The sequence below is a fragment of the Trachypithecus francoisi genome, unplaced genomic scaffold, assembly GCF_009764315.1.
Source record: "Trachypithecus francoisi isolate TF-2019V2 unplaced genomic scaffold, Tfra_2.0 Lachesis_group3, whole genome shotgun sequence".
Lineage (NCBI taxonomy): Eukaryota > Metazoa > Chordata > Mammalia > Primates > Cercopithecidae > Trachypithecus > Trachypithecus francoisi.
The window spans coordinates 84,924,984-84,950,351 of NW_022681468.1; the positions used below are offsets into that span (position 1 = coordinate 84,924,984).

At 44.4% G+C, this 25,368-nt stretch overlaps 1 protein-coding gene across 4 annotated transcripts in view; it reads right to left on the reverse strand.

Annotated features, from left to right (window-relative positions):
* The window catches only part of RPGRIP1 (RPGR interacting protein 1), a 41,892-nt gene that overhangs the window by 11,946 nt on the left and 4,578 nt on the right, over positions 1 to 25,368 (reverse strand). Inside the window, exons 5-12 of one of the 4 annotated variants that reach the window (XM_033188654.1) lie at positions 20,525 to 20,977; positions 20,211 to 20,362; positions 19,424 to 19,766; positions 17,542 to 17,726; positions 16,730 to 16,933; positions 14,765 to 14,903; positions 9,681 to 9,778; positions 513 to 705 (exon numbers count right to left, since the gene is read on the reverse strand). In XM_033188654.1, the coding sequence (XP_033044545.1) occupies positions 513 to 705; positions 9,681 to 9,778; positions 14,765 to 14,903; positions 16,730 to 16,933; positions 17,542 to 17,726; positions 19,424 to 19,766; positions 20,211 to 20,362; positions 20,525 to 20,977 (1,767 nt within the window). Of the gene's footprint in view, positions 1 to 512; positions 706 to 9,680; positions 9,782 to 14,764; positions 14,904 to 16,729; positions 16,934 to 17,541; positions 17,727 to 19,423; positions 19,767 to 20,210; positions 20,363 to 20,524; positions 20,978 to 25,368 lie in introns of all 4 variants that reach the window. The other 3 variants (XM_033188652.1, XM_033188653.1, XM_033188651.1) reach the window with 3 other exon arrangements.

Genomic DNA, 25,368 nt, shown 5'->3' on the forward strand with positions numbered 1-25,368 from the left:
GCAGGCAGATCACTTGAGGTCAGGAGTTTGAGACCAGGCTGGTCAAAATGGTGAAACCCTGCCTCTACTAAAAATACAAAAAACTAGCCAGGCACAGTGGTGTGCACCTGTAATCCCAGCTACTTGGGAGACTGAGGCACGTGAATCGCTTGAACCTGGGAGTCAGAGGTGGCAGTGAGCCAAGATCACATCATTGTATTCTAGCCTGGGCAACAGAGAGAGACTCCATCTCAAAAAGTAAAAATAAATATAGCTGAAATATGGAAAGCAGTGGATTGAGGAAGGGTGGGAACAGGGGAAGTGATTTGTGAAGAGGTGGAATAAAGGACTGCTAAATGTAAAATGTTTAGCCCCATTTGATGTTTTTAAACCACATGCGCACAGTACTTTGAAAAATAAAATAATAAAATGAAATGGTTGGATTCACCCCACAAAAATCCAGAGTAATTCTGACTCTCAGTCTCAATGTTCATCAGACTTCCTCACCCCAGTAACCACACAGGATGCCTCACCCTTGCTAAAGTGAAAGTAGATTTCTTCTCCTGCCCTAGGCTTCCTTAGGGATACTGGAGTCTCTGTCTCCGACAAGGGTAGGTCGTAGAATTTGTACTCCACGTACACCTGTTTTATGTTCTCATCAGACATTACTTCTGCCTCTGGGTAGAAGGCCAGGGAGACAATTTCAATGCACATCTTCTCTGAATCCTGATAAGGAAAATTTAGTTTATTTAGTTCCTAAAGGTTAGTGAGGCTCCAAGTGCTTATACTCCATCCAATTAACACATTACAGTACTCTCTAGAAATCAACCATAGGCATAATCTATCTACTATATTATTCCCTGAGAATCCTTTTATAGGTAAAACTGGCATCAAAAGACAACTTGACTTCATTGCCATAGCTAATCGATAGGAAATTTATAAAGAGAACCCAGTTCTTCTCTCTCACAGTCCAGTGGATCATTTCTCCAGGCCAGTCTTTCTCAGTCATCTCCACATATAGAAAGAATTTGTAAAATGTCTGATTTGGAGGGGTGGGGAGGGTGGATAATGGGAGGTTGTCTGGTAGGAACAATGTGCATTGCTCCAGGCTTCACCACAGTGGAATATATCAATGCAGCCACATTGCGCCTGTACCCAATGATTATATACAAATAATACATTTCTAAACAGATAGCTATTTTTCAACTTGTTTCTTCTTCTTCTTCTTCTTCTTTTTTTTTTTTTTTTTGAGATAGAGTTTTGCTTTGTTGCCCAGGCTGGAGGGCAGTGGTGTGATCATGGCTCACTGCAGCTTTGACATCCCGAGCTCAAGCAGTCTTCTCACCTTAGTCACCCAAGCAGCTAGGACCACAGGTACACCATCACATGGGGACAATTATTTTCATTTTTTTAATAGAGATACGGTCTTGCTATGTTGCCCCAAATGGTCTAGAACTCCTGGACTCAAGCAATCTGTCCACCTCGGCCTCCCAAAGTGGCTGGGATTAGAGGCGTAAGCCACTGCAACTGGCCACAACTTTCTTAATGAAAACCAATCTAGGCCGGGCGCGGTGGCTCACGCCTGTAATTCCAGCACTTTGGGAGGCCGAGGTGGGCAGATCACGAGGTCAGGAGATCAAGATCATCATTACTAACACAGTGAAACTTCGCCTGTACTAAAAATACAAAAAATTACCTGGGCATGGTGGCGGGTGCCTGTAGTCCCAGCTACTCGAGAGGCTGAGGCAGGAGAATGGCGTGAAACCAGGAGGCAGAGCTTGCAGTGAGCCGAGATCGGGCCACTGCACTCCAGCCTGGGTGACAGGGCGAGACACGGTCTCAAAAAAAAAAAAAGAAAGAAAAGAAAACCATCTAGTATTTTCCTGAAGTTAGGACCTAAAAGACCTCCTGATTGATACTGCAGATTCAGTAGCTGCTTCAGCCACTATAGCAAAGAGCTGCCCAGGGCTTCCCGAGCCCACCCAAGTGCATGCCACTGAGGAGGCCACCAGACCTCCCTGCCCTCCCACAGGAACTCCAATATTTTCAATCCCACTTCAGAGTCGCTGCCATCACCCTGTCCTCTCTTTTGATTGTCCCTGTGTGCATGTTGGCATCAGGGATACCAGGAGGAGGTTTCCAGAAGTACACCAAGGCCAACAGAAGTCTCCTCCTTCCACAGTGTGGCAGGCAAGTCAGCATCATGACACCAGTAATGAGTCAATCCAGGATGGTTCCCTACCAGCCGTAGCTCTCACCCCGGCATCTGTGAGTGACCTCCTGTAGGCTTCTTTTCGCTAGCCAATGCCCTTACTTCTCCAAAGACCTGCTCTTACACCATCTTTTCTTCTTTTAGAAAGCAAGTGGAGCTCCTGTACCTGCCCCTAAGAAATTTAGCGGGCAAGATCTCTCAATGATTCTGCATCAGAATCATCTGGGGTGCTTCTTTAAAATGAAGATATTTGGCGGGGCGCAGTGGCTCCCACCTGTAATACCAGCACTTTGGGAAGCTGAGGCGGGCAAATCACCTGAAGTCAGGAGTTCGAAACCAACCTGGCCAACATAGTGAAACCCCATCTCCACTAAAAATACAAAAATCAGCCAGGCGTAGTGGCTCATGCCTGTAGTCCTAGCTACTCGGGAGGCTGACATATGAGAATCGCTTGAACCTAGGAGGCGGAGGTTGCAGTGCCACTACACTCCAGATTGGGCAACAGTGTGAGACTGGGTCTCAAAAAAAAAAAAAAAAAAAACTGTATTTGACGTTTTCCTCTTAATAACCCCCCCACAACATCCAATTCTCCCACACATTAAGAAAACCATTGACTATACAGTGTTTTCAAAAATCTGAGTTTTTTGACATTTTGATGGGTCAGATTAGTGGGTTTCACTAGCTTTTTAAAAAAGAAACAATAGGTAAGGATAGACAGGATTAGACAGTATACAGTGGAATAGGAGAATGCATGGCAAATGTTAATAGTAAGCCTGGTTTCTTGAAACTTTGTTCTTTTATGAGTGTATTGGATACTGAAGAAACGTATTTCTCATAGTGATTGCTAGTATAAAAGCCTCTGTGTTACATCAGACTGTCTAGAGTTGCTCCTGGGAATCTGTATTTATTTATTTACTTAGAGATGGAGTCTAGCACTGTCATCCAGGCTAGAGTGCAATGGTGCAGTCTCAGCTCACTGCAACCTCTGCCTCCCTGGTTCAAGCGATTCTCCTTTCCCAGCTTCCTGAGCTTGGACTACAGCATGTGCCACCATGGCCGGCTAATTTTTGTATTTTCAGTAGAGATGGGTTTTCGCCATGTTGCCCAGGTTGGTCTCAAACTCCTGGCCTCAAGTGATCCACCCCCCTCGGCCTCCCAAAGTGTTGGGATTACAGGCGTGAGCCACTGCGCCCGGCCCCATTAAAATCTATGCAGAGTATCTAGTGCCTGGCACACAGTATACACTCAGTAAAACTGTATTAAATGTTACCTTGAGCAAGCCCTTCTCCCTTCACTGTCCTCGTTTGAAAGCGGGTGGGGAGATAATAATATATATGTAAGCAAAAGAAACCGTAATTTTCTTTTTGATTTCCCACACCTCAGGTAAATCGAACTCTTTCCTACCTCAGGACCTTTACACTTACCAATTCCTTTGCCTGAGATGAGTACAGTCTACCCAGTACATGGGTAGCTCTTCCCTTCTCATTCTTCAGATTTCAGTTCAAACATCCCCTCCTCAGAGAAATCTTTCCTTAACACCTATCCTAGTTCAAGCCCCCCATTGCTATTATATCGCCCTTTTTATTTCCCTCATAATACTTAGAATCTCAGAGCTATCTGCTTTACTTATTTGCTCACTCAAATAAACTGTTTTCCCTCAGTAGTATGTGAGATTTAAGAGAGAAGAGACCAAGTCTGTCTTATCCACCATTTTGTGCCCACAGAGCCTGGCAGTTATTAAAACAGGCGCTTCATAATTACTTGAAGGAAAGAATAACTCATAAGGCTGCTGTGAAGCCCGAGAGAGTCATGAATAGCAACTACTTGGCACACAGTATGAAATCTCAATCATTACCCATTAGGGTTCTGTCTAAACGAAAGGTCATGTATTATTTTAATGCACTACCGATCAGCAGTTAAGAGGAAAGAACTATAAAAAGCTAGATATATCAACATGGATGGAACCCGAAAACACTACTGATTGAAAAATACATGTTTCATAACATTACCAAAAAAGAAAAAAAAAAGAGTAAAACTAAATACAAATTACATAGCACCTTCCTGTACATCTAAAATTATTTTTCTTTTTTTTCTTTTCGAGACCGAGTTTCACTGTGTCGCTAGACTGGAGTGCAGCGGCGCCATCTCGGCTCACTGCAACCTCTGACTCCCTGGTTCAAACGACTTTCCTTTCTCAGCCTTTCGAGCAGCCGGGATCACAAGCATGCGCCACTACGCTCAGCTAATTTTTGTATTTTTAGTAGAGATGGGGTAAACCCCATGTTGGCCAGGATGAACTTGATCTCCTGACCTTGTGATCTGCCCACCTCAGTCTCCCAAAGTGCTGGGATTACAGGTATGAGCCACCATGCCTGGCCTTAAAATTATTTCAAAATAAGGTTTTAAAAAAGAATATGTGTAGTTTTGTGTCATTTACTTGAAGGAAAAAGAGGCAAATACAAAACACTATGAAAGTTAAAGTTATTTTTTTAAGCCCTGAAAAAATATACCCCAAAATTCACAACAATGGTTTTCTAGGGGGAATGAGGTGCAAAGACAGCAGGGGATTAAGGATAATGGTCAATCTAAGTGATTCAGCTTTATTTGTAATATTTTAGTATTTTACAAAAAAAATGTATTTCTATCTTGAGTTGTTTAATTTAAAATTTTTGAATTCACTAAAAATCCTGGAACAAAAAAAAAATGTATTCTAAACCTTACTTGTGTAGTCTAATTGAAATTTTTTTTTTTTTAAGACAGAGTCTTTGTCACCCAGGCTGGAGTGCAGTGGCGTGATCTCGGCTCACGGCAACCTTCACCCCCTGGGTTCAAGTAATTCTCATGCCTCAGCCTCCCGAGTAGTTGGGGTTACCGGCATGTGCCACCACATCCAACTAATATTTTTATATTTTTAGTAGAGACCGGGTTTCACCATGTTGGCCAGGCTGTTCTCAAACCCCTGACCTCCAGTGATCCACCCGCCTCGGCCTCCCAAAGTGCTAGGATTACAGGCGTGAGCCACTGCGCCTGGCTAAAGAAAAAAAAAAACAAATTTTTTGAGATGGAGTCTTGCTCTTTTGCCCAGGCTGGAGTGCAGTGATGTGATCCTGGCTCACTGCAAACTCCACCTCCTGGGCTCAAGCGATTCTCCTGCCTCAGCCTCCGGAGTAGCTGGGATTACAGGCACCCGCCATCATGCCCAGCTAATTTTTGTATTTCTGTACACAGGATATCTCCATGTTGGCCAGGCTTGTCCCGAACTCCTGACCTCAGGTGATCCGCCTACCTCGGCCTCCCAAAGTGATGGGAATACAGGCATGAGCCCCCACGCCCAGCAAATTTTTTAAACTTGCTAATAATCCTGGGACAATAATCAGAAGTCCATATTCATGCAGACTACATCAAGTTTATTCTGGTAACAATGGCGAAATGGGAGGATGAATAAGATTAAAATTTGATCCAAGTATACACAGATGTTTTATTCATTCATATTAGGTTGGACTATACAGAACTGACAATTGTCAACCATTTTTTATCTATAAGTATGACAATATATGGTTCAATCTAATATTTTTTGTTGGATTCAGAATCCTTTCTTTACATGAGCTAATTCCATTATGTAATTTTATTGGGACTGAACAGCAAAAAAAGCATGCAATTAGTAATATTAACCATTAAAATATGTATCAACTCATTTGAACTTGCTGGCAGAAACCCTGCAAGGATTAGTGCCAGCTAACACCCTTTGGCTTATTAGCTTCAGATGTGCTACCTAATTTGGCTGGGGGGCAGGGCTGCTAAAACGTACTACCCGGCATACATAAGGGTCAGGAAATCCCTGACACCTGAAATTAACACCATAAGAGAAAAAATTGTGAGGTTCTCGATATTCACTATTGCTAAAGAAACAGTAATCTAAGGCCATAGAGCAAATGAAAATGATTGCTCCCTCCTCGTTAGTAACTGTTAAGAAGAGGGAGGCCTGGTGCGGTGGCTCACGCCTGTAATCCCAGCACTTTAGGAGGCCGAGGCGGGCAGATCACGAGGTCAGGAGATCAAGACCATCCTGGCTAATACGGTGAACCCCGTCTCTACTAAAAATACAAAAAATTAGCCAGGCGTGGTGGCACATGCCTGTAGTCCCAGCTACTCAGAGGGTGAGACAGGAGAATGGCGTGAACCCGGGAGGCGGAGCTTGCAGTGAGTGGAGATCCCACCACTGCACTCCAGCCTGGGCGACAGGGCGAGACTAGGTCTCAAAACAAACAAACAAAAAAATTAGCTGGACGTGACAGCATGTGTCTATAGTCCCAGCTACTTGAGAAGCTGAGGCAGGAGAGTCACTTGAACCCGAGAAGCGGAGGTTACAGTGAGCCAAGATAGTGCCACTGCATTCCAGCCTGGGTGACAGAGCGAGACTCTGTCTTAAAAAAAAAAAAGTTTAACTTAGACCGTGGCTCATACGTGTAAATCCCAGCACTTTGGGAGGCGGAGGTGGGTGGATCACCTGAGGTTGGGAGTTTGAGACCAGCCTGGACAACATGGTGAAACTCCGTCTCTACTAAAAACACAAAAATTAGCTGGTCGTGGTGATGCACACCTGTGGTCCCAGCTACTCGGGAGCCTGAGGCAGGAGAATCTCTTGAACCTGGGAGGCAGAGGTTGCAGTGAGCCGAGATTGTGCCACTGCACGCACTCCAGCCTACGCGACAGAACAGGCCTCCATCTCAAAGAAAAAAAAAAATGCTTAACATTGAGAATTCCAATAGGTCAGAGAAACAAAACTACTATTATCATCACACTCATCATCACTATCATTTGGGACTTAATTTGTCTGAGGCACTGTATTCAACCCTTATTTTAATCTTGCCACATCACCATCAGATGGGTATACTTACTACTTAATTTTACAGATAAGGAGACAGGCCTAATAGAGGTTAAATAACTCTCCCAAAGCTGTATGACTAGTAAGTAGCTGAGCTGGGATCTAAATCACTGTCTCAGCCACATTTCCATGCTCTAAAACATTACACTGTACTGCATCTCCATTCATCCCGGCTGACCCCAGGCAGAGGAGTGACAGAACTCAAGTATTGACTCTGAGCTTTCAACCCCCTCTATCTTTCATGCCTAGACATTTTGGAATACAACAATAATTTAATATATATGTGCCCATGTTATAAGTTTAACTTGATAATAACACTAATTTTTTGCTTAAGTCGGTTCCTTTTTCATATTTAATTTCTCAAGTAACACTTTGGAGCACATAAAGAAGTTTCCTAAAAGGACATCTTATTTAGGAGTCTTCAATTTAGGTAATTTTTTTTTTTTTTTTTTGAGACGGAGTCTCGTTCTGTCGCCCAGGCTGGAGTGCAGTGGCGCGATCTCGGCTCACTGCAAGCTCCGCCTCCCGGGTTTACACCATTCTCCTGCCTCAGCCTCCCGAGTAGCTGGGACTACAGGCGCCCGCCACCTCGCCCGGCTAGTTTTTTGTATTTTTTAGTAGAGACGGGGTTTCACCGTGTAGACCAGGATGGTCTCGATCTCCTGACCTCGTGATCCACCCGTCTCGGCCTCCCAAAGTGCTGGGATTACAGGCTTGAGCCACCGCGCCCGGCCAATTTAGGTAATTTTTTAAATGGAATCTGGCTGGCTTGTTACAGTTCAAGATCAGTTTGCTGATCAGCTGGCTGCTTTTTTGGTTACTTAAGACGTGGCACAGTTTAAAAACCTCAACTGGAGTTTCAGCTCTTTCACTAACTCAATAATCCTGTACACATCATTTAGTCTTCTTTACCTTGGTAATATCTAAGTGTTATCTAATTCCAACATTCTGTGGCTCCTATCTGTATTACAAACACTTCTCAGTATATTAACTACATAATATCTAAAAAATATATGATAGATAAAAGTTCAGACAAAGAGAAACGCAACTGGTTTTGCTGTTGCTGTTGTTTTTGAGACAGGGTCTCTCTCTGTCACCTAGGCTTGAGTGCAGTGGCAAGATCATGGCTCACCACAGCCTCAAACTCTCAGGCTCAAAGAATCCTCTCACCTCAGCCTCCCAAATACTTAGGACTACACATGTGAGCCACCGCACCTAGCTAGTTTTTAAATTTTATGTAGAGACAGTTGTCTTGCTATGTTGCTCAGGCTGGTCTTGAATTCCTGGCCTCAAGCAATCCGCCTGCCTCAGTCTCCCAAAGTGCTGGGATTACAGGTGTGAGCCACCACATCTTGGCTGAAATTGAACTATGTGTTATATTCAATGTTTGAGTCTACTGACTTTGAGCTGTTTCTCCTCACTCCAATATCTTTCATTTTCCTGCAATTCTTCAGCACAAATTCCAGCTTTCAAGGAAGAGTTTTCCAACCTCTACAAAAGCAACCATAAATTCCCTTTTCTGATTTCTTACAACAAACTTTAAATTACATAATCTATCTCCTTGGTTTTAGGTCATCCTACATTCTTATTTAATGTTTCTAATGAAGTTCATAATCATCAATTTGCTCTGAATCTTTTATTCAGTCACTCACTCAACAAATATTAATTGAGGACCTACAAATGTGCCAGGCAGCAGTGACTTAAGACTAATTGTTTTCTACCCATTTGTAACCCACAAGGTTAGAACACAATGATTATTGAATATATCTGTGGATATTTATTAATACATGTGTGTCTCTTAAATTAGTTCTGAAAGAGCTTTGAGGCTGAACTGTTTAACAGATAATTACAGGTTGAGTAAAAAACAGCAGAAATGGAAAGATCTCCATGAGCCCTCCCATGAAGAATCCTGTCCTCTCTTCCAGATTCCATCTCCCAAAGCAAACCTGTTCTCCTTAGATGGACTTAAAGACAGGGGTACCATTCAGGCTGGGCATGAATTACAGGACACAATGGAGGATATGGGAATAAGAACAGGCAAAGGATCCAGATAGGAGAGAAGTATTGAAGCAAGTCATCATTTACACTATCTCAAGAAAATGATCCTTTTATCTGACTGTATCAGCTGAGCTTCATTCACATGAAACATAAATTTAACTAAACAATTTGCATTTTCCATCAGCTTCGTTAAAACTGGATTGACCTTTTGACCTTTACTTGTGTGGCCACTAAGCACACTGTCATTATTGCTTTTTTTTTTTTTGAAACAGAGTTTTGCTCTTGTTGCCTAGGCTGGAGTGCAATGGCGTGATCTCAGCTCACTGCAACCTCTGCCTCCCGGGTTCAAGCGATTCTCCTGCCTCAGCCTCCTGAGTAGCTGGTATTACAGGGATGCGCAACCACGCCTGGCTAGTTTTTTTTGTTTTTTCAGTAGAGATGAGGTTTCTCCATGTTGGTCAAGCTGGTCTCGAACTCCCGATCTTAGGTGATCTGCCCACCTCAGCCTCCCAAGGTGCTGGGATTACAGGCATGAGCCACCATGCCTGGTCGCTGTCATTATTTATAGTCTTATCTCGTATGCAATGATTACACCAGTGTACTTACTGCCTTATATTTCTGAGACATGGGTGGCACTATGACGTCATCACTGTCTGTAGTTTGTGCTTCACTGACTTCAGAACCTTGTTCAGAGGATTCTTTATCTGCTAGAGAAGAGGTTGCAGTTATAGAACTGTTTCAAAGCGCTCTAGTCCAAGAAAAGACCCAGCACACACATCTCCAATCCACTGTCTAGTCACTAGTTCCAAGTGTCTAGATTTTGCCTTCACTTACTAAGAATCAAACCCTCTTTTTCAAAGGTACACTTATTCAGAAACTTGCTAAACATACAGGATTCACTTCTCAAAAAAAGAAAGGGAAAGAAGGAAAAACAGAAAGGAAGGAAGGCAGGCAGGAAGGAAGGGTGAGAGTAAGGGAGGAAGAAGGAAGTCCTTTTGTAGGGGTTGAAGAAAATGGCCAAGCTTGAGGTAAAGCAGTGCAACTAGGTGGGGCAGATTGTATTTTCCAAAGATGGCCACCGCACCTGGCCAGTCTTGATCTTTTGAAATTCATGGAGAACAGCGATATTAAAACAATAACAATTAGGCTTCCTCTCTGGCCAGGCGCGGTGGCTCACACCTGTAATCCCAGCACTTTGGGAGGCCGAGGCAGGTGATCACCTGAGGTCAGGAGTTTTAGACCAGCCTGGCCAACATGGCGAAGTTCCATCTCTACTAAAAATGCAAAATTAGCCTGGCTTGGTGGCGCACTCCTGTGGTCCTAGCTACTCAGGAGGCTGAGGCAGGAGAATTGCTTGAATCCGGGAGGCAGAGGTTGCAGTGAGCCGAGATCGAGCCACTGCACTCCAGCCTGGGCGACAAGAGACTCTGTCTCAAAAACAAAACAAAACAAAAAGATAGCCTCAAATGATCTCTCCCATCCCACATGCTCTCACAATGCAACTGACCTTAACACTGCTCCTATTGAGTGCTGGGGTCTTTGTCCCCTCCCCTTCAACTAAGGTGGATCTTTTGGACTGTCTCAACTGAAAGAGTATGGTAGGAGTGATGCTATGTGACTTCTAAGGCCTGAACACAAAAATGCCACAGACTTGCACCTGGCTCTCTTGGAACTCAGCTACCAACCTGTGAGGAAGCCCAAGCAACTGCTGACAGCCAGGGGCACCTGATCAGCGAGTAGGGTGAGCCATCTTGCAAGTTAAACCCATCAGCCCCCTAGCTGAGCTACCCCATCTCATGCCACATTGAGAGAGGAGAAATGAGCCTTCTTCTTTTTTTTTTTTGAGACGGAGTCTCGCTCTGCCGCCCAGGCTGGAGTGCAGTGGCCGGATCTCAGCTCACTGCAAGCTCCGCCTCCCGGGTTCACGCCATTCTCCTGCCTCAGCCTCCCGAGTAGCTGGGATACAGGCGCCCGCCACGTCGCCCGGCTAGTTTTTTGTATTTTTAGTAGAGACGGAGTTTCACCGTGTTAGCCAGGATGGTCTCGATCTCCTGACCTTGTGATTTGCCCGTCTCGGCCTCCCAAAGTGCTGGGATTACAGGCTTGAGCCACCGCGCCCGGCCCAGAGAAATGAGCCTTCTTCATGAGACCTGCCTAACATGCAGAGTAGTGAGCCAAAGAAATGATCATTGTTGTTTTAAGTCACTAAGTTTTGGAGTAGATTGTTACACAGCATTAGATAACTGGACAGCAAGCTGTGCCTCTTCTGTAAAATTTCAAAATCTTGGGTTGTCTGTTTCACTGAGGTTTCAAAGGGAAAAGGTCTGAGGGGCAGCAAAAGCAAAGGCTACTAAAGGACACAAGGCTTTGTCTACGTATGTGGAAATGGCCTCAAAATTAGGCCCTTTTCATTTCTTGATGGCCTTTACCTAATACCCTTAGATCTTTGTCTAAAATATTAATAAGCTTCTTTTTCAACAACTACAGCATCCTGCCTCTGATAGCTCCACTCAGACGTCTGAAACCAGGCAGATTTTAGCTTCTTGTGAGTACTAACTGGTGGTTTTGATTTTTTTTTTTTTTTGAGATGGAGTATTGCTCTTGCTGCCTAGGCTGGAGTACATGGCATGGTCTCAGCTCATTGCAACTTCTGCTTCCCAGGTTCCAGCAATTCTCCTGCCTCAGCTTCCCAGGTAGATGGGGTTACCAGCACCTGCCACCACACCTGGCTAATTTTTGCATTTTTAGTAGAGGCGGGGTTTCACCACGTTGGCCAGGCTAGTCTCAAACTCCTGACCTCAGGTGATCTGCCCGTCTCTGCCTCTCAAACTGCTGGGATTACAGGTGTAAGCCACCGCACCTGGCCAGTCTTGATCTTTTGAAATTCATGGAGAACAGCGATATTAAAACAATAACAATTAGGCTTCCACAGAAATAGTCTTCTTTTATTATTTATGACTATAAATAGATGACCATATAGTACATGAGGTTTAGATTACCTTCTGGTCCCATATTTCACATTCTGCAAGGAGAAAAAGCTAGTGGATATAGATTATACTCAATCAAATACCTGAAGAAATGTAAATTGGGAGTATGGAGATAACTGGAACCCTGCATTCAGGTCTGGATACACTGAAGCTATCTAGATACAGTGGTACTATTTATTCTACTATTTAATGATTAATAATATTCCATTGTCTGCAAATCATAAGAATGGAATTGTTCTCTTATAACCAGGATTTCTTGCCAGTCATGTAAATTTGGCTCTGGGAAACTTTGGGCTTGGTTATTCTTGTTAACTTTCCTTATACTGAGTAAACTTTGATGGAAAAATGGGATTATGCAATCAATAGAAAAATTATCTTTCTCATGAGGAAAATCATTTATGCTCTTCCCATTTAAGAAGTTATTCCAGGGCCGGGCGCGGTGGCTCAAGCCTGTAATCCCAGCACTTTGGGAGGCCGAGACGGGCAAATCACAAGGTCAGGAGATCGAGACCATCCTGGCTAACACGGTGAAACCCCGTCTCTACTAAAAAAGTATAAAAAACTAGCCGGGCGAGGTGGCGGGTGCCTGTGGTCCCAGCTACTCGGGAGGCTGAGGCAGGAGAATGGCGTAAACCCGGGAGGCGGAGCTTGCAGTGAGCTGAGATCCGGCCACTGCACTCCAGCCTGGGCGACAGAGCGAGACTCCGCCTCAAAAAAAAAAAAAAAAAAAAAAGAAGTTATTCCAAATACATTCAAAAGCATAAAAATTATGCTTTTAGCTCTTCCCATTTAAGTTATGCCAAATACATTCAAAAGCTTAAAAATTATACTTTTAGGCCAGGTGTGGTGGCTCACACCTGTAATCCCAACACTTTGGGAGGCTGAGGCGGGTGGATCACTTGAGGCCAGGAATTTGAGACCAGCCTGGACAACATGATGAAACCCAGTCTCTACTAAAAATACAAATATTAGCGGGGCATGGTGGGGCACACCTGTAGTCCCAGCTACTCTGGAGGCTGAGGCAGGAGACTCACTTGAACCTGGGAGGCAGAGATTGCAGTGAGCTGGGATTGTGCCACTGCTCTCCAGCCTGGGGGACAGAGAGAGACTTCATCTCAAAAAAAAATATATATATATATACACACACACACACATATATATAATATATATAAAATACTTCTAGAGATTTAGAAAAAAAGCTTTTTTAAGTAGTAAAGACTCCCTTTTCATAATATTTCCATATCTACCTTTATATTTTTCCTCTCATTATTAAATTTTTCAAGCACATAGAAAAGCCCATGAAATATAAATGTTCAACTTATTAACTTGTTGTAAAATGAACATCTCTATCACAACTCAGCCAAGAAATAGAACGTCGGTAGCACTCCAGATGCCCAAAGGGTGTCCTTTCCTGATAACCATCTTCCCCTTCTCCTAGGAGTCACCACTATTCTGACCACTGTCAGAACTAGAGGAAGGCATTTGAGGCACTGACCTCAGGCATAAAATCTGAAGGGATGCCAAAAACTCAATAATCAAGACAAACACTGACTTGTTTTTGCTTTTTATATTGAGACAGAGTCTTGCTCTGTTGCCCAGGCTGGACTGCAGTGGTGTAATCTCAGCTCACTGCAACCTCTGCCTCCTGGGTTTAAAAAATTGTCCTGGCTTAGCCTCCCCAGTAGCTGGGATTACAGGCAGATGCCACCACACCCAGCTAAGTTTTTGTATTTTTAGTAGAGATGGGGTTTCATCATGTTGGCCAGGCTAGTCTCAAACTCCCGACCTCAGGTGATCTACCCGTCTACGCCTCCTCCCAAAGTGCTGAGATTATAGGTGTGAGCCACTGCACCCAGCCAACAAACAGTTTTAATGAGAAAATCAAAACTAGGTTGGGTGTGGCGGCTCACACCTGTAATCCCAGCACTGTGGGAGGCCAAGGTGGGTGGATCACCTAAGGTCAGGAATTCGAGACCAGCCTGACCAGCATGGAGTAACCCCATCTCTACTAAAAATACAAAATTAGCGGGGTGTGGTGGTGCATACCTGTAATCCCAGCTACTTGGGAGGCGGAGGCAGGAGAATTGCTTGAACCCGAGAGGCAGAGGTTGCAATGAGCTGAGATCGTGCCATTGCACTCAGTCTAGGAGACAGAATGAGACTCCATCTCAAAAACAAAATAAAACAAAAAAACCCTGGGGCAAAATAACATTTTATAAACCTGGGTAAGTTACTTCTTTAAGAATTCCAGCCTTGGCTAACTCAGCCATCACACTTGTAACACAAAACTGGGCCTAGAGTCTTACATACTAATTTTCCATGAAAACTTTAGCATTCTAAGATGAAGGGGAAAAGTAAATAACTAGCTTGGCAAAACAATTCAATGATTAAACAGAAAAAAAATGCTTTTCTTTCTTTTTTTTTGAGATGGAGTCTCGCTCTGTCGCCCAGGCTGGAGGAGCGGAGTGGTGCAACCTCAGTTCACTGCAACCTCCTCCTCCTGGGTTCAAGCAATTCTCCTGCCTCCCTCCTGAGTAGCTAGGATTACAGGCACATGCCACCACACCCAGCTAATTTTTGTATTTTCAGTAGAGACGGGTTTCACCATGTTGGCCGGGCTGCTCTTGAATGCCTGACCTTGTGATCCACCCACTTCGGCCTCCCAAAGTGCTGGGGAAAAAAATAGATTTTAAAATACAATACCATTTACAGGATGTAGAGGTTCCTTCTGTTTCAGTGCTGAATGGGGTAATGTCATTTCCTCTTCCTCGTGCTGATTTTTAAAGCCATCACCTATGGAGCTATAAGCCTCTGAGAACTTCCACTCAGTGTAATTCACCTGCTTCAGAATAAGAACAACAATATTACATAGCTGGTAATATCTTGGTTTGGTTTTCTTTCTTCATTCCTTCCTTCCTGCCTTCTTTTTAAATACTAGCTCTTTTTATTTTTTTAAATTATTATTATTATTATTATTATTTTGAGACAGAGTCTCCCTCTGTCACTCAGGCCAGAGTGCAGTGAGTGATACCATCTTGGCTCACTGCAACCTCCGCCTTCTAGATTCAAGCGATTCTCCTGCCTCAGCCTCCCGAGTAGCTGGGATTACAGGAGCTCGTCACCACACCTGACTAATTTTTCTATTTTTAGTAGAGATGGGGTTTCACCATGTTGACCAGGCTGGTCTCAAACTCCTGACCTCACATGATCGGCATGCCTCAGCCTCCCAAAGTGCTAGAATAACAGGCATGAATCACCATGTCCAGACAATACTAGCTCTTTTTAATTTTTAAAAGTTAGTACTTGTTGGCCGGGCATGGTGGCTCATGCCTATAATCGCAGCACTTTGGGAGGCCGAGGCAGGCAGATCACCTGAGGTCAGGAGACCAGCCTGATCAACATGGTGAAACTTCATCTCTACTAAAAATACAAAAATTAGCCAGGTATGGTGGCAGGCGCCTGTAATCCCAGCTACTTGGGAGCCTGAGGCAACAGAATTGCTTGAACCTGGGAGGCGAAGGTTGCAGTGGGCCGAGATCGTGCCATTGCACTCTGGCCTAGGCGACAGAGCGAGACTCAGTCTCAAAAAAAAAAAAAAAAAAGTGAGTACTTGTTTAAAAATATATGTAGTATTGGCCGGGCACGGTGGCTCAAGCCTGTAATCCCAGCACTTTGGGAGGCCGAGACGGGCGGATCACGAGGTCAGGAGATCGAGACCATCCTGGCTAACACGGTGAAACCCCGTCTCTACTAAAAATACAAAAACTAGCCGGGTGAGGTGGCGGGCACCTGTAGTCCCAGCTACTCGGGAGGCTGAGGCAGGAGAATGGCGTAAACCCGGGAGGCGGAGCTTGCAGTGAGCTGAGATCCGGCCACTGCACTCCAGTCCGGGCGACAGAGCGAGACTCCGCCTCAAAAAATATATATATATATATATATGTAGTATTAAAACTTTAAGCATAAACTGTAGAGTACATAATATGCTGAATTAAATTACATTGAAATGAACAGTCCAGGGGTTTGTTAAACTACTTGTGTTTGTGGAAACACAATCTAGCCACAAATAGCTACAATTATGGCTTATCGTATTTTTATTTTTTTGAGATGGAGTCTTGCTCTGTTGCCCAGGCTGGAGGGCAGTGGCACGATCTTAGCTCACTGCAACCTCCGCCTCCTGGGTTCAAGCAATTCTCCTATCTCAGCCTCCTGACTGAGTAGCTGGGATTTCAGGCATGCACCACCATGCCCGGCTTCTTTTTTTTTTTTTTTTTTTTTTTTTTGAGACGGAGTTTCGCACTTGTTGCCCAGGCTGGAGTGCAATGGCGTGATCTTAGCTCACCACAACTTCCACCTCCCAGGTTTGAGTGATTCTCCTTCCGCAGCCTCCCGAGTAACTGGGATTACAGGCATGCACCGCCACGCCCAGCTAATTTTTGTATTTTTAGTAGAGACAGGGTTTCGCCATGTTGGTCAAGCTGGTCTCAAGCTCCTGACCTCAAGTGATCCACCTGCCTCGGCCTCCCAAATTGCTGGGATTACAGGCTGGAGCCACCATGCCCGGCTGATCATGGCTTATCTTGTGTGTCTGCTTCTGCTTCTACCTCTGAGAATAATACATCGGGGACACTACAACCCACAATTTGCACTTCAGAGTTTTTAAGGTCTTACCTCTGGTGTATTTCCATTTAAGATGTTAAGGCTAAGATACTCCATTCTATTCTTCCCTTGAACGCCTATTCTTTTGCCATGTTTTCTTCTTGAGTAGCTCACAACCTGGTGCTCCTTTTCCTTTCTTTCTCCCCCATGAGGAGGTTTTCTCCTTGCTTGATACTTACCAGCTTCAACGGGAACCCCAGGAGGTACCATCTGGTCCTGAATAGAAAGATCAGAGACAGCATTACAAGATAGTAGTTTAACAACCTAGAAACACAAGAAAGGGATTTAGGAACTAGCATTAGACTTCATTTCTTTCCTCACGGAGTTGAGAAATGCTCTCTCTCTCTCTTTCCACAATAAAACCCAGGCTTTCGCTCCATCAGTAGTCTCATGGCATTATGAGGGATATATATTAAGTTCACAGGACACATGACATTCACAGAGGGAATTTCTTTTTTTTATTTTTTGAGACAGAGTGTCACTCTTATTGCCCAGGCCGGAGTGCAATGGCATGATCTCGGCTCACCGTAACCTCCACCTCCTGTGTTCAAGTGATTCTCTTGCCTCAGCCTCCTGAGTACTTGGGATTACAGGCATGCCCCACCATGCCCAGCTAATTTTTTGTATTTTTAGAAGAGACAGGGTTTCCCCCTGTTGGTCAGGCTGGTCTTGAACTCCCAACCTCAGGTGATTCACCTGCCATGGCCTCCCAAAGTGCTGAGATTACAGGCATGAGCACCTACTCCAACTATAATACTGTCTCCTTCAAATCTGCTCCATCGGATTGGCAGAGATCTGCTACCTGTGGAGTCCTGGAGAGTTACCTGGGAAGGAAATGAAGCCTTTTCCTCTTCAGATGAGATCTTTGAACTGTCCTTCGTATCCTTCCCCTTAGTCTGAGCTTCTGGTTTCAGGAAACTCTCAGGGGGTATGTAGGGAAACTTCCAATCCAGTTGCACTTGAATAGACCCGTTGGGTTTCTCTGCAGGGTCAGTGAGGTTAAAATCACCTGAGAGACAAACAGACATTAATAAGACTTGATCACATTAAATAAACAAGTGAGCATTTGTCAGCACCTTATCTATTTCCTTCCTATTTTTAATTTCAACATATTTTATCAGCAATTAATTAACATCCATCAAATAATTACAATGATGATACACTTAGAAGTAAAATCAAATAGCAGAGCAGTTAGAATATTAATCAGGGAAGATGGGTTATCTCTAGGATTCAGGAAGAGATAGTGAAAGGTATATGAAAAGGAGTACACCTTGCTTGTCATCAGTCATCCAGCCAATAAACAAGATTGCATTATTATTACTATTATCAAATGCTTACTGTGCCTTAGTTGTTCCAAGAAAACTGTCATCTCTACCCTCAAGTGGTCCCAAGAAAACTTAAGCAAAATGGCTTTTTCGAAATGCCAGACGTCTGATTTGTAACACTGATTAACAGATGGCTTATACTGCTTCCTCTGTTTGGCAAAGGAGTTGCGTCCAGAAGTGTCAGCCTTTTTTTAAGCAGTTGTATTGAGGAGAGCTGCACACATTTCCTGGAGCATCCAGAACTTTGTTAAATATGGTTGTTTCTGGCTGCAGCTATCCCCACTTCCTAAGGAGAACATGGATACCCCCGCCTCACCCTCCCAGGACTGTAGTCAAAGAGTCGACCCCTCTTGGTACGCCCCCACAATCCTAGGTATAAAAGTTAGGAAAGACGGTATGGAGCTCAGCTCCACACTGGGAGAAAAAATAAAAAATCCAAGACATTTGCCTTTGACGTGGTCTGGTATGGAAATCTCTCTAACCTGTGTCCAGTGTTTAAAAGAAGTGAGAGAATGATGGGGGAGTGTTAAGGTCTCAGTTTATAATCATGTATCTATCTAGTTATACACTAAGAAACAACAGGCCTTAAGTAAAGACAGAAACTAGACAGCATTACAGAGCTTGAAAAAGTTTGTTCAGCCAGGCACAGTGGCTCATGCCTATAATTCCAGTACTTTGGGAGGCTAAGGTAGGTGGATCACCTGAGGTCAGGAGTTGAAGACCAGCCTGACCAATATGGAGAAATCCCGTCTCTACTAAAAATACAAAAATTAGCCAGGTATGGTGGCACATGCCTGTAATCCCAGCTACTAGCCTGGGCAACAAGTGTGAAACTCCATCTCGAAAAAAAAAAAAAGTTTATTCAGATACAGAGGTATAGAATTCAGGTTGCTGGCTCTACCCACTCAGGAATGTTGTCTTTGTGGCTGGAGTGCAGTGGCCGGATCTCAGCTCACTGCAAGCTCCGCCTCCCGGGTTTTACGCCATTCTCCTGCCTCAGCCTCCGGAGTAGCTGGGACTACAGGCGCCCGCCACCTCGCCCGGCTAGTTTTTTGTATTTTTTTTTTTTAGTAGAGACGGGGTTTCACCGTGTTAGCCAGGATGGTCTCGATCTCCTGACCTCGTGATCCACCCGTCTCGGCCTCCCAAAGTGCTGGGATTACAGGCTTGAGCCACCGCGCCCGGCCTAGAAGCCAGTGTTTCCATACAAATAGTGAGGCTCTAAGTCTTCTGCTCTGTTGCTCTTGACAATATCCTAAATCCTTTCTCTTCAGGTTTTAAGAGAGACTGTTTCAAGCAAGTAACCAAAGAAAAGTAGAATCAGGACAGGGAGACAACACTGGGAAGAGGGCGTGAAGATGTAATAACCTCGAACTCCCACCTTTGATAGATTCATTTTTTGCAAGAGGCAGTAAAGGCACTTGGGCTCGGCCAAGATATGAGCCAGGCTCTAAGTCTTCATCATCAAAAACATGTATAGACAGGGCCTCCCGTCTCAGATATTGGTCCAGGTCAGAGGTCATAAGCACCGGGAATCGAGCCTGGTCTCTAAAGTAGGGGTTGTTACTAGCTGGAATGATGGCAGTGTCATGGTCAGAAAAGGTGAAGAAGCGGTACATAGCATATGGACTGGGTTGAGTTCCCAGCCATCGACTCTGGAGGCCACAGCACTTGGTGATTTCAATCTGCAGCTCGTTGTGAGGTTCCCAAGACTCCAATCTGAACTGGAAAGATGTTGGTCATGTGAGGAAAAGGGCAGCTTGAGAGTGTTGTAGGTGAAGCCTAGGATCTGTGGTGAGGGAGAGCTATGATCTAGAGAACCGCTATCCCAGCTGGATCAGGAAGAAACCTAATGATCTTCACCTGCCTGCAAACTGGGCCTGGCAGTTATTTGAGGGAGATACTAGCACTCACAACTTAACTTAGAGAACAGCACAGAGAAACTATTCTGTTCACAGTAAAGATGAAGGATGTAGCTAGCTCCAAAGGCATACTTCCATTTCAGACTCAAGCCTGACCAAGGGAATAATCCAGACTAGTTGTGGTGTGACAGTTTTCTCTTTCATTCACATTCAACAAATACTTATTGAGAGTGGAAGGCTGAACTGTTTTCATGAGCTGTTTGGCTGAGGCTCCTCTGAGATGCCTCAGCACATCCTTTTTCTCACCTCATCTTCCTGGGCCTTCCGGCCTCCAAGCACATTGGTTGACAGGTAGACCTGGGCTTTCTTTCGTTTATTGCATGCCTGTAGGCTGGGTTTTATGGGGAAACGCAGCCTCATCCAGTACTCTAGAACCCCGAACTCTTCTCCACCAGCTCCTGGGCAGCAGAAAGTATAAGAGCAGGGAGAATACAGATGGTGTGGCAAGGATCAAGAACAAAGACGAAGGAAGAAAATAAGAAACCACCAGAAAAGCAACTGTAGGCTTTGGGAAATTCTGCATTGGTGCTTAGGAGCTGCAGGAAGCCAACAGCACTTACCAATCAGTGTGGCCAAGCCATGGACTTTCTCCACAGTCTCTAGCACCCTGTCAAAGCAAATCCATCCTGCAGCAAGAGTATTGTGTTCACTGGCCACAGCCTGGTGTAGATCAAGCCGGGCTGAAGCCTCTTGAAGGTAGTGTAAGAAAAGGGAATCTGTCTCCATCACATACTGGGAGGTGAAGTCATAGAGGGGCTGTGGCCCCACAGATAACGGGGTACAATGGGTTTCAAAGTCATAGAAGGAATAGGTGCAGAAAGTGGTAGGTTGGGTATCTCCAGCTTGAGCTAGGGCGGCAGATGTCAGGAAGGCCTGGTGGATGTGCAGTTCAAAAAGATTCTCACCCTGATGCAGCAGAGAAATATCCACTTTATCCTCATCTCCATGGGCTGGCAGTGTTTCCAAACATAATGGCAACTGTCGGGTGCCATAAGCAACATCTTTGAGCTGTTCTAGAGGGGAAAGAAAACTGCCTATCCATTAAAGGGTAGGGAGTTCCTTCTCAGGGTAGAGGAGGGTGGACAAAAGAAACATAAAACACATGGTGGAAGTCCAAGTTGTGATTATTTCAAGAAACCACGTGATTCAAAAAGAAAAGCAACAGAATGACAACCAGGAGCATTGAATTTTGATAGCCAAATAATCCAATGCCAGCTTTAGGGAGAAGGTACAAAAGGAGGGATTGGAAAGTAGACGCTAAACTTAGGAAAACACTGGGGGCATATTTTGTCTTATATATGACATTGTTTTGGTGTACATCGTGGCCCTATGAATTAATTGGTAATTCCGTAAGAGAAGTACTAGAAACACAAAAATATGAATATTTCTATAAGTTTGGTATATTGGCCATGGAGATAATAGCAAGTGGTAGACATAATGTCTATGACATTACATTGAGTACCACCAAGAAATGCTTCTCCTTCTCCAGCCAGGTCAGTCACCAGATCTTTCATTCTGTTCAGAATTTGGTTTCAACATAAGAAGGCAAAAAGTACATTATAAGTTAAAGAGTAATGGAGTAAAAAGTGAGAAAGGAGACTTACTGGAAAGAGGTAGGAAATATTGGCAGTGGGATGCAAAGATAGGTAGACAGTCTAGCAAATCTGGGTATTATCTCCCAAGTCCAACCAATCACAAACTTTGATATATAACCTGCTTCAAATTGGGGAATATTTGAGTCATCACAGTGTGCTGCTGCTGCTGAAGGTCCTATTTTAAGAGTTAAAGCAGTAGAATAAAATATTCTGGATACATCAGAATGTCTTCATGACACACACACATACACGAATAAGGAGACTATTTTCTTAATTAACAAGATTAATATAATTAAATATAATATACTTAAAATTTTGCATTACATGATACAGGAGTAATAATCTCAGCATAAAAAGAATTTCTATAAATCAACAGAATACTGTTAAGAAGTGGGCGGGCCGGGCGCGGTGGCTCAAGCCTGTAATCCCAGCACTTTGGGAGGCCGAGACGGGCGGATCACGAGGTCAGGAGATCGAGACCATCCTGGCTAACATGGTGAAACCCCGTCTCTACTAAAAATACAAAAAAACTAGCCGGGCGAGGTGGCGGGCGCCTGTAGTCCCAGCTACTCGGGAGGCTGAGGCAGGAGAATGGGGCAAACCCGGGAGGTGGAGCTTGCAATGAGCGAAGATCGCGCCACTGCACTCCAGCCTGCCTGGGTGACAAAGCAAGACTCTGTCTCAAAAAAAAAAAAAAAAAAAAAAAAAGAAGTGGGCAAAGGATAGGAATGGTCAATTCTCAAAAGGAGTAATACAAATAACTAGTGAACATAGAAAAACTCGTTATCCTTATCAGTGATCAAAGAACTATTAGCTAAAGCAAATAAATCTTCAGATGTAGGTAGAAGCAGTGACCTTTTATCAGACTCACTCTGACATGGATAAATCATGGCCCAGAGACACTTATGCGCTTTTATTTATTTATTTTTTTTTTCTTTTTGAGACAGAGTTTCACTCTTGTTGCCCAGGCTAGAATGCAATGGCCCAGTCTCGGCTCACTGCAACCTCTGCCTCCCAGGTTCAAGTGATTCTCCTGTCTCAGCCTCCCAAGTAGCTGGGATTACAGGTGCCTGCCACCATGCCCAGCAGCTAATTTTTGTATTTTTAGTAGCGATGGGGTTTCACCATGTTGGTCAGGCTGGTCTCGAACTCCTGACCTCAGGCAATCCGCCCACCTCGTCCTCCCAAAGTGTTGGGATTACAGGCGTGAGCCACTGTGCCCAGCCATGTCCTTTATTCTATTCCATGCTCGCTAAGAAACTTACTTACTGATTTTGCTTCCTGAAAGAGGGCTGCCTGGACTGTGGTTCCAAATTTCTCATGGCAGCAATGGAATAGCCACTATTGTAAAATAACAGACATTGGGTTTAAATATCAGCTTCTGGTTACTTTGGTTTCTGTGAGTCACATCTTTCACCACTGGGTATAGAAACAAAGCCAAGTGTCTTGACAAACAAGCCTGAGACCAGGCTCTGGTCAGCAGTGACTACACTAAGTATAGGAGGCACCACAATATGAAACTTGCATTCAGTGTCCAGCCAGCTGCCCTGTCACTGTCAGCATCCTCAAACTGCAACAAAGATTTTAGAGACTTTAAGAGAGAAATCACTGACAAGAACAACAGGAGATGAGTGATGAAGTTCTATTATCTGACTAAAACTACTTTGAGGAAACAGTGACTAGGAGAGAGGGACAGGGGAGATGAGCAAGAGAGAAAGAATGAGAGAGACAGAGAGAGAGAGAGAGATTGTGTGTTACACCACCACCCTGAGAGCCAACAGTGATGCTCATTCTCTCAACAAAATTAAGCCCCTGGAAGCAATTGCTGGGCCCTCTTGAAACTCCACAGAGAAATCAGAAAAACATGATGGAGGGAAAGAAGCTGCTAACATATATTAAAACAATAAAGATGGGCCGGCAGCAGTGGCTCACCCCTGTAATCCCAGCACTTGGGAGGCCGAGACGGGCGGATCACGAGGTCAGGAGATCGAGACCATCCTGGCTAACATGGTGAAACCCCGTCTCTACTAAAAATACAAAAAAACTAGCCGGGCGAGGTGGCGGGCGCCTGTAGTCCCAGCTACTCGGGAGGCTGAGGCAGGAGAATGGGGCAAACCCGGGAGGTGGAGCTTGCAATGAGCGAAGATCGCGCCACTGCACTCCAGCCTGCCTGGGTGACAAAGCAAGACTCTGTCTCAAAAAAAAAAAAAAAAAAAAAAAAAGAAGTGGGCAAAGGATAGGAATGGTCAATTCTCAAAAGGAGTAATACAAATAACTAGTGAACATAGAAAAACTCGTTATCCTTATCAGTGATCAAAGAACTATTAGCTAAAGCAAATAAATCTTCAGATGTAGGTAGAAGCAGTGACCTTTTATCAGACTCACTCTGACATGGATAAATCATGGCCCAGAGACACTTATGCGCTTTTATTTATTTATTTTTTTTTTCTTTTTGAGACAGAGTTTCACTCTTGTTGCCCAGGCTAGAATGCAATGGCCCAGTCTCGGCTCACTGCAACCTCTGCCTCCCAGGTTCAAGTGATTCTCCTGTCTCAGCCTCCCAAGTAGCTGGGATTACAGGTGCCTGCCACCATGCCCAGCAGCTAATTTTTGTATTTTTAGTAGCGATGGGGTTTCACCATGTTGGTCAGGCTGGTCTCGAACTCCTGACCTCAGGCAATCCGCCCACCTCGTCCTCCCAAAGTGTTGGGATTACAGGCGTGAGCCACTGTGCCCAGCCATGTCCCTTTATTCTATTCCATGCTCGCTAAGAAACTTACTTACTGATTTTGCTTCCTGAAAGAGGGCTGCCCTGGACTGTGGTTCCAAATTTCTCATGGCAGCAATGGAATAGCCACTATTGTAAAATAACAGACATTTGGGTTTAAATATCAGCTTCTGGTTACTTTGGTTTCTGTGAGTCACATCTTTCACCACTGGGTATAGAAACAAAGCCAAGTGTCTTGACAAACAAGCCTGAGACCAGGCTCTGGTCAGCAGTGACTACACTAAGTATAGGAGGCACCACAATATGAAACTTGCATTCAGTGTCCAGCCAGCTGCCCTGTCACTGTCAGCATCCTCAAACTGCAACAAAGATTTTAGAGACTTTAAGAGAGAAATCACTGACAAGAACAACAGGAGATGAGTGATGAAGTTCTATTATCTGACTAAAACTACTTTGAGGAAACAGTGACTAGGAGAGAGGGACAGGGGAGATGAGCAAGAGAGAAAGAATGAGAGAGACAGAGAGAGAGAGAGAGATTGTGTGTTACACCACCACCCTGAGAGCCAACAGTGATGCTCATTCTCTCAACAAAATTAAGCCCCTGGAAGCAATTGCTGGGCCCTCTTGAAACTCCACAGAGAAATCAGAAAAACATGATGGAGGGAAAGAAGCTGCTAACATATATTAAAACAATAAAGATGGGCCGGCAGCAGTGGCTCACCCCTGTAATCCCAGCACTTTGGGAGGCCGAGGCGGGTGGATCACCTGTGGTCAGAAGTTCCAGACCAACCTAGCCAACATGGTGAAACCCCATCTCTACTAAAAATACAAAAAATTAGCCAGGTGTGGTGGCGGACATCTGTCATCCCAGCTACTTGGGAGGCTGAGGTAGGAGAATCACTTGAACCCGGGAGGCAGAGGTTGCAGTGAGCCAAGATCGCACCACTGCACTCCAGCCTGGTCAACAGAGCAAGACTCCATCTCAAAAACAAACAAAAAGCAACAAAAATGATAGGATAAAGAACAAGAGGGATGAGTCATATGCTAAGGAGACGAGAGGCGCCCTTCTCGACAAGTACAC